Source organism: Diabrotica virgifera, chromosome 8 (genome assembly GCF_917563875.1).
Source record: "Diabrotica virgifera virgifera chromosome 8, PGI_DIABVI_V3a".
NCBI lineage: Eukaryota > Metazoa > Arthropoda > Insecta > Coleoptera > Chrysomelidae > Diabrotica > Diabrotica virgifera.
The window spans coordinates 216,529,189-216,539,246 of NC_065450.1; the positions used below are offsets into that span (position 1 = coordinate 216,529,189).

The 10,058-nt window shown below is 32.4% G+C and overlaps 1 protein-coding gene across 1 annotated transcript in view; it reads left to right on the top strand.

Moving 5' to 3' along the window:
• LOC114327572 (pickpocket protein 28-like) overlaps positions 1-9,595 on the top strand; it is a 60,632-nt gene extending 51,037 nt beyond the window's left edge. The window contains exon 13 of the mRNA XM_028276246.2: positions 9,350-9,595. Coding sequence (XP_028132047.2) covers positions 9,350-9,528 — 179 coding nt within the window. The 3' untranslated portion in view covers positions 9,529-9,595. The remainder of the gene's footprint in view (positions 1-9,349) is intronic.
• The last annotated feature ends 463 nt before the right edge of the window (positions 9,596-10,058 follow it).

A 10,058-nucleotide genomic window follows, 5' to 3' on the forward strand; every position in this document is an offset into this window, starting at 1 on the left:
AAGAACAATAACAGTCTAAGAAGAAAGTTACGAAATGTGAAACAATTAGGATTAACTTGCATAATATATCTTATAGGTAATGGATAAATATACCAACCGCAGAAATTAAAAGCCGAATATAGAACAAGCCCGAGCTACTTTTGTTAAAAATGTAAAACGTACTTTGCAGCTACGATCTTAATATTTATCTTCGCGTTTGAATAACATATTGCTATATCTTTCCCGTTTTACTGTAAGGAGGAGAAGCGTGAACACTAAATGAGGCTATGCTTAAATGCTTGATAGCCTTTGATATGTGGATATACAGACGACTATTAAAAACAGGCTGGGGAGACAGCGTTAGAAATGCGGTGGTCCTTAGATGACTGAACAACACAACTGGTCAATTTTAGATTTGTTTCAATAGGGCTTTTCATCGATTGTCATTTGTTTCGAGCTTCTGTCATGTGTCACATATTAATATATCTACGTCATACGTCTTTGGTTTGTATCAATGGTATATACCCATAACGTATGTCGTAGATATATTAATATTATGTGACACATGACAGAAGCTCGAAACAAATGACTGTGAATGAAAAGCCCTATACAACGAGAAACCGTCCATGTAACGATCACCGTCAGGGCCGGCGATAACGGGCCCGCAAGGGATGCACTGCAGGCGGGCGCCCCTGTTTGGGGGGCGCCAGAATGAGCTTTTTTTCTGCTGGTGTTATGCAAAATATTAAAATAGAAAATTCATTTTTTAAATGTGGATTAAATTCGTCATAATGGTAATTCGCCTAATCTGTATTTGTTAGTTTTGCATAGTCACACATGTAAAATATACAAAAATATTCAATGCCACGTAGAATTCTTACCATGTAGTAATATAGATAATTTATTGGTCAAAGATATCATATTGCAACCAAACAACTTTGCTCTTAATGAGAATGCTTTGTTTATTTTCTTCAAATTTCTTGCAAGTTGTAGTTTTGTATGAGCACAGTGAGCAGTTATGAGAGGAAATGAATGATTTCTAGTAAAATAAACAAGATTGTAATACTGTTTTCTTGCCGCCTGTCTAATTTAAGTATTATTACCTGTTAATAGGTATCAAGTTAAGTATTAATCTCATCAAAACATAATATTTAAAATAAACATTTTACACAAAATTTAGTTTAGAGCTCTTTAGATTTAGTATTATTTCATGTTATAATAGAGAATAGTATCCCAGTTGTACTCTGCAGTAAAATAATCTAGTGTTGCATTCAATTAATATAAAATTATATTTGTTAAGGTACTAGTGCACTTTAAAAGACCAAAAATAAGCATTTTTTTCAAGAATTTTTTTCTCAGAACCAGTGGCGGCTCGTCAGAGGAGGCAAGGGAGGCTCAGCCTCCCCATAAATTTTTTACACACTCTATACTGTTTTGTTTATCATGAATCGCGAAAACAAGAATTACTCTCGCTATTATACAACGTGTAAATTCCATATTATCACTAATTATCCATACGTACGGAGCATTAGCATTAGAACGTATGATCGCGTCTCAGTTTTATTACATATTATTGTAGGCAGGACCCTGGGTTATCCCGAGATGCACGAACGGAGCCGAAAAGCCCAGCTTTCTCCGTTGCTAATGCTCCGTGCAGCGCAGCAGGCGTTTAAGGAGACCCGGTCTCCTAACAGTGGCAACTACGGCGCCATCACACGCTGCCCGGAGATATACCAAGGGAGGCAGTGTAGCTTCTCAGCTCCGTTGGGTGGTTGGGTGCGTCTCGGGACAACGAATTTTAGGGTCCTGACTAAAAATAATGAAAAATCTAAAAATGCGAATTTTGTTATGAAATTTGGTATGTGGGGTTATAATAATATTTGGAACAACTTGCTCAAATAACTTTTTCCGATATCTCTAACTCAAAGCAAAATATCGGTAATTTATCGTGTTTTTGAATTCGCAGTAGGCCGCGTTTAGAATTAAAAAAATTCAGTTGAGTATCTTAAAAAATTTGAAGCTTCATTATGTATGGACTGCAAAACTTCAAATCTGTATTTATTTTGATATGCATAGGTATCTATTTACAAATAGATGGAATTGTTAACAAATAAACGACACAAACTTTGGTATTAAACTTTTACTGTTAGACTAACTATTTTTAAAATGATGATATCATGAAATTATGAATTAGGATGATATTATGAAATGTAAATAAAAAATGGTCAAAAGATGGGGCCTTAAATTACATTTGTTGGCGCATTTTTTTGCATTTTGCTAGTGCAAATTTGTCTAGATATTTTACAGTTAGGTATAGCCTCCCCTATTGTAAAAATCACGAGCCGCCACTGCTCAGAACCTTTAATAAAAATGAACATAAAACTTTTTACATATTAATATCTAACTCTTAGAGAGTACATAAAAATATATCTTTTTTCATTTATACATGTACAATATTGTAAAGGGGGCCAAAATCCAGGTCTCGAAAAAAAGTAGTTACGATGGCGGACAGTTAATTTCAGGATTGTGATCTCTGAAACAAAAAAATCGTACGGCATTTGAAAAAGGAAGGTTTCTTACGTGACAATTTAACACAGTTGTGAAAAATTCCGCAAAAAAAAATTTTACGGAAATTTGAAAAATGTTTGTGAAAAAATCTGCCTTTTTCTTCAGTTTTTCATGGTTAGAAAATACTTATTTTTTATTTTTTGGTCAATTTGTGGCAAATTGTCACGTAAAAAACCTTCCTTTTTCAAATTCCGTACGATTTTTTTGTTTTAGAGATCCCAATCCTGAGATTAACTGTCCGCAATCGGAACTATTTTTTTGAGGCCTCGACTTAGGCGCCCTCTCCAATATTAGTGTATGTACTTGCATAAATGAAAAAAGATATATTTGTTGTACTCTCTAAGAGTTAGATATTAATATGCAAAAAGTTTTATGTTAATTTTGAATAAGGGTTCTGAGAAAAAAATTCTTGAAGAAAATGTTTATTTTGGTCTTCTAAAGTGTACTAGTACCTTAAGTACTCAGTACTAGGTAAATTATTAAATTACGGTTTCACATTACTGCAAAAGCATAATCTTGAGGTTTTAAAGGTATTATTTTTATTTAGTTAAATAAAAATGGATTAAAAAAATTATCTGGGGCACAAATCTAAAAAGAAAATCCGAAAAAGAAGAAATGACAAACAAAAACAATCTTAGTTTTCTTAGTCAATTTCTTAAAAAAGTTAAAGCGAAGTTGTTTTGTCAGATGATCGGTCCAATAAAACTGTAACCGAAATTTATTTACCGGTGACATTTGCGGATAGCGGGACACCAACTTAAATCGGTGCCTCGCTGCTCGGAACACACATTTTTAGGACGCAATTCCAAAATCAAGTTATTAATAGGGAGACAAGCTCTTCTAGCTACCCCTAAAATCAGGTGGTTTAACCACATAAACTAACACAGAGGATGTCCCATTACCCAGGGCATCCAAGGTAACGTTCAGTACAAAGCCTCCTCATTCGTTATGTACTGCGATGGGGATAGGTGGTGGTATAGCTTGGGGGTCAGATAGATACCACTCCAGAGGCTGGGATTGTACGAGTATCTGTGTGTATGTCTGTGTGTATGGGGGGAGGGGGCGCCTGTGCTAGTTTTGCAGGCCGGCACCTTATACCCTAGCGCCGGCACTGATCACCGTCCTGCGCAGTAAACAAAGTAACCCATGAAACGCACAATATCGATCATGGAACTAGAAAAAGAAGAAGATAAATAAAAAAGCATTCATGAAAAAAGTGTGAATGTCCGAAACTAGGGGGTCGCTCACTTACGGCCTAGGCACCTACTTAAAAAAATCCTAAGCACGCCATTGCTTTTCTGGTATGTATTTATACTCGAGCTACTCAGTACCTACTTAATCATACTTCATATTATGCTCGTAAATATGATAATTATGTGCCAAAAACAATCAGCCACTAAATACTTTTACATATTTTTTTTATATTTTGTAAAGTAATAACATAGTAATAACCACGATAAATAACTATGTAACTACAATACCGCTAGCGCCCTCTTTTGGAAACATTTTAACAACGAGCAACGTGAACCAGATACTTTGTAAAATTACTCACAGGGGGCAATATATTGGAGTTTGGTTTGGATTTAATATGAATTGTTTTTGCTTTAAAGGCTTTAGTTCTTGAATTTATGTAAATATGCATTATAAAATATGTGACTGTTACTTGATCTAGATTCTAGATTATTTTATATTATTTTATTATGGGATTTTGTACTGACTGACCAAAAATTATGAAATCAGAGAATCTGCAGAACACGCTATAAAAAATGCTAAAATTAGGAAAGGGAAAGCTTATCGTACATATTTAATACGATAAAAACAATGATAATACACCAACTTGCTGAAGCTAATGGATGAAGATGACATCAAAAAATTTAATGCAATAAAAAATGAAGAAAAAAAATTCTATGTAAAAGGTATATTTATTTGAAAAACATTGGGCTACATTAAACACAAAAACAAGGGCTACATTAAAAAACAGAACGTTTTCGCTCTAAAGAAAGCATCATCAGTGTTCTTTGCCTAAAATAAGTACATATAACCATAATTAGGGAAGACAAAGTAAAAAATTTAAAGGTTGACCAAGATAAAAATTTAGGTTATTACTCCTATACTTAGGTTGTATACTAAATCCTGGCGATGGGTGAAATTTAGAGAGATACCTCAAAGCATTATATGACCAGTGGCGGCTCGCGACCTCAGTATGCGGGTAGGCTACACATATACTTCGGGTAGGCGACAAAAAATATCCTACAATTTGTAATACATTTTGAGCCGTCTTGCAATACTAAATTTAATCTATGCAACAATGTGTAAAAATTGCTTTTGGAGCATCTACTTTAATTTTTGATTGTAATCCGTTTAAAGAGCCAGCCATTACACTTGCACCATCGTAAAATTGAGCAATTTATTTATTTTTGTAATCATATGGCTCAAGCACGTTTGAAATTAAACTATATAGAGCGTCTGCAGATCTATTCTCGCTAACATCAAAAAACCCTAAAAATCTTTCTGTTACCTGACCAACTTTTTTAACAAAACGGATTGTTAAAGTACACTGTGATTTTTCGGTTATATCAGTAGTATCGTCCGCTAGTATAGAAAAAAATTGACTTTCATTAATTTCTGTTGAAATTTCATTTTTTACGTAATCGGCAAGGCAATCTATTAAATCATTTTGTATTGTTTTTGACAAACCCGTGAACACCCCTTCTATTTTTTAACATGATCCTGGATTTCCTGATCGATTAAAAATTTCTTTAAAATTACCCATGTTTGAAGAATTATGGCTCTCATCACGACCGCGAAATGCAGGTTCTTGTTTTACTAACAGAATTGTAACATCAATTTCTTCAACTTCTTCAATCTTTTTCAACTTCTTCATTATATATCTTATTAGATAGAGAAATTTGTCCAGCTAAAGCACTGTCAATAGTTTGTTTATTTTTTTCTAACCGTTTTAAACCTAAGCAATTGTTTAAATATTCTTTCGAAGATTCATGTTTTTTTACACTAGCTAATAAATTTTTCAAATCTGAATATCCCTGACTCACCCAAACATTTTGCTTCATATTTGAGAGCAACAGACAAGGCCAACAGAAAAGTGAATTTTTAAAATAACTTCCGCTTAGCCATTTATGATTTTCATACCATATTGTTTTAAACGATCTCGAAAATGGTCGATTGTCTTTTGTCTTATATGTGGATAAAATTGTTAAATTTGGTAAAGGCCGGCCCATTGAAATAATTTCTGACCTTTCTGGATTTTGGCGCCTTGAATAAGGCGTCTCGATCAAACTGCATATTACATCGTTTAAAATATTCATATTCGATGACTAAAGTTTTTCCACCAATAAAACTAACACACCTACGTTTCAACAACGTCAAATATTACTTATTTTATTTTTGTATCAAATAATAATTTACTCTTCGAATAAATTGATAAGTTAACAATTAACCTCGCTTTAAATTTTTAATTATCTATAAATTCTAATAACACTTCTATATATATCTATAAAATATAATGGATGACTGACAAATAACTATTCACAGATTTATTTGTCGTTAGTGAATTATTACTACATTAATATAAAATTAAAATGCCCTTCAATAGACCGATCTCAAATTTACCTGTTTATTATTCAGTTTTCATAAACAAATTTAATTTGTCCTACCTAGTTTTATTCAATACTTAACCTACTAATAACAGCCAAAATCAAAAAACAAAATTATTTAAAACAGTTTCACAAGACACAAGAGAAGCAACTGATAAAATTTTGGAGGTCCGGCTATAAGACTCTGTGCCTATGCGCCCTTTCAAAATCGTAGAATACGCGAGACCTGCAGCAGGTCTGCTCGCGTAAACAGAGAGAGATCGCACGTCAATTCGATGTTGGCGTCGTTCTATTTCAGGCTACGTTTTCAAGTGCCTGACCCAGGAAGAATATAGAATCTTATACAGTACTACTGATACTACAAGGAGCGTACAATAATTATAACTACGGAGAAAATTTTTTGGATATTTTTACAAATAATTTGGATAATTTTTGCTATTTTATTGTAGGTATTGTGTCAAAATTTATAAATTACAATTTTGAAATAAGTAATTTATATTAATAATTTATATTATTGTACTACATTTGAAGAGGGTAGGCGGCACCTACCTTGCCTACCCCGACGGGCCGCCCCTGTATATGACTATTCCACGAAGCACGTGGGTGATGAGTGAGTGGTTGAGTCGATTTCTCTGTCTTCACAAAGAGAAAGGTGTATTTTTGGTGGCTTGGCATGTAGAGTTTGTGAGTATAACCTAATTTTTTATCTTGGTCAACCTTTAAATTTTTTACTTTGTCTTCATTAATTATGGTTATACTGATTTTAGGCAAAGAACACTGATGATGCTCTCTTTAGAGCGAAAACGTTCTGTTTTTTAATGTAGCCCTTTATTGGGGTTTTCAAATAAATATACCTTTTACACAGAAGATTTTTTTCTTCAATTTTTGTAATTAATAGTATACAGCCAGCTACATGAAATTTTTTCCTTATGGATTTTAATGCAATAGGTACCTATATTATGTGAGTGATTCCCACAGACTGGCTCTCAAGTAGTCTCAAGCCCATCTTTCTCACAATAAGTAGATATATGTTCTACATATACATGTACATATTATGTATTATACATATATAGGTTCTAGATTCTAGAAGTTAGACCGGTTTTAAAAAAAATGGAGTTAAAAGCGAATAACGAATTTTTGTAGTTTGGAAAAAAATGGCTTTTTCTTCAGAATAGAAAGATTAGCATCAGAGATACGAAAAAATGTTTAAACATGAAATTGTAGCTTGTTCAATTCCCAAGAATCTGGTTTAAAAAAATTTTTCTACGGCAAAAATTAAGTGGGCTATTGACAATTAAAACTTGTAATAACATGCAAAAACCTCCTTTACCAACCCTTTTAAAGTCACCTCTTTTTGCGACTGAGGATTTTAAAAAGTTTAAATATTAATAGACTTATACCTAGACCTTTAAAAACCTACAAAATTATTTTTTACCAAACTTTCTAGGATAAAAAATAAGAAATGTACGGTTAAAAAATCAATATATTTTTTTGAAAAAAAAAAGAAGAAACCCAATTGGAAGCATAATAATGTAAGTTAGCGGTGTTTTTAGTTATTGGCCTTATTAATTCTTCTTTATTTATGTACTTATTATTAATAGATTCTAGAAGTTTGACTGACTTGGAATGATTAGTTTTTAAAAAACTGCAAAACTGGAGTTAAAAGCGAATAACGAATTTTTGTATTTCGGTAAAAAATGCCATTTTCTTCAGAATAGAAAGATTAGCATCAGTGATACGAAAAAATGTTTAAATATGAAATTGTAGGTTATTTAATTACCAAGAACTTGGTTTGAAAAAAATTTTTATACTGCAAAAATTGAGTGAATAGTAAATGAGTATAATATATTGAAAAACATTTATTTTCATAGCGAATAAATCTCGAATTGATTTTCATAACACTTTCGATAGCGAATAAATCGAAAACTATTAAGTTTTTTAAAAAAATGTATAGAACGTTTTTTGCTTAGAATGAATGTTTTTACCAATTTTTGCGGTCAAAATATAATAAAAAAATGCCGCCACCGAGACGGGGTGGCAACCACCCCCATGGCAAAAGCGCCTCTCGGCATTATATAGATTTTGATCCTTGGACTATCCACTACTTATTCTCCAGTTTTCAAGCAAATCGATCCATTCTGTAAAAATTGCGAGGTGAAAAGCTTCGGTTCCTGGGCAGCTCCTGGACTGCTCCTGGACTGCTCCCGATCAACTGCTCCCGATCAACTGCTCCCGCTTCTAAACCAATAATATGTATATTTTATCTCCACGCCAACCGTCACGAAAGTCATTCATTGTTGTACTCATTTGCCCTCATTTGCGGCAGTAAAGTAACACTTTATTGTACTGAAAGAAGAATTTTACTTTACCTGTCGCGATTAATCAAATTAACCGAGATTGAATGTAAGTGGTCTTTGGCAGTAATCGAATGGCGAGTATTTGAGTGAACTTAAAATTTATTTATTTTAATTATTAAAAATATTGTACAAAATTTACATTATTATTAATTAAATGTATGTATGTTAAAAAGTGAAATTCTGTAGTATTTTGCAATTATATTCATACAAAATAAATCAAAACTTTACAGATTTAATAATTACTTATTCAATATTGATAACAACTATCTATTAAACATCGAAACCGGCCAACATGCAAAAGTCATCTGTCATTACTGTCATACAAAATTTTACTTCGCTTCGTCTAAAATTAAAAAAAAATCTTAAATTGTAAATGTTAATGTTTTTTATGATTGGCGATAAAATTTTGTATGCACCACGTCAGTAAAGACTCTTTATCGAACTCGTATGTTACTCGTCTCGCTCGCTTCGCTCTTCTGCTCGAAATATCAGACTCTTTCGATAAAGAGTCACTTTACTGACTTGGTACATAAATAACTATTAAAATACTTACAGAATAACAAATTAATGCTTGTAACTCGTCTGTTACTCGCCTCGCTCGCTTTGCTCCTTCTGCTCGTAATATCAGACTCGTTCGATAAATAGTCACTTTACTGACTTGGTACATAAATAGCTATTAAGATACTTACAGAATAACAAATTAATGCTTTTGAGTAACAACTTTTTTGAAAACCAACTGTGATAGTCTATGTATTTCACTTCATTCGACATTATTTAAAAAAAAAAATGTTATTTTACTATTTTAAACTGAATGTCTTTTTTATCTTTTAGCCAATGTTGGAGGACTACTAGGACTTTGCATGGGTTTCAGTTTTCTTAGTGTAGTTGAGATTCTATACTTTATAACAATTAAAAGGTTATGTTGTTGGATTCGCGGGAAAAGAAAAAATAACCAAAAAATTGAGATGTTGTTTAACAGCGGTGTTTCAAAATATCCATTTATGAAATAGTTAGGTATATTTTTGTAACGAAATAAGTAGTTATATAATATTGTCAAAAATGTGGATATAAATTAAATAATTCTCCTTTATTTCTTAAATACAATTTGAAAGTTTAGCTCATGCTGTTTCATTTGGCACCTGTAGAATGGTTCTAACAGTATTTTTTTCTGACTTATGTTATTGCAAAAAAAGCTCACTGGGATAAACAATTTGAATAAAATTTAAACGATTGAATGAATCGCTTTGAAATTTTTGTCACACATTAAGCACCAAAGAACCCTCATTTGACAAAAATTTCAAAGCTGTACACTAATTTTTACAATAGTTATTGCGAAATTAATTTTTTTGAAATTTTGACCTTTTTTCGCAATTATATTAAAAATAAATGAGTGTATCAAAAACGAATAACCATTTTCAATTTCGTTGCAAAACGAAAATACAGCCGAACCATATTCTAGAATTCTAGTCCAATCAGAGAGTGCAGCAAGCACCTCTACCGGTTTCGAAACTTATTAGTCTCTCATCAGGAGGCACATATG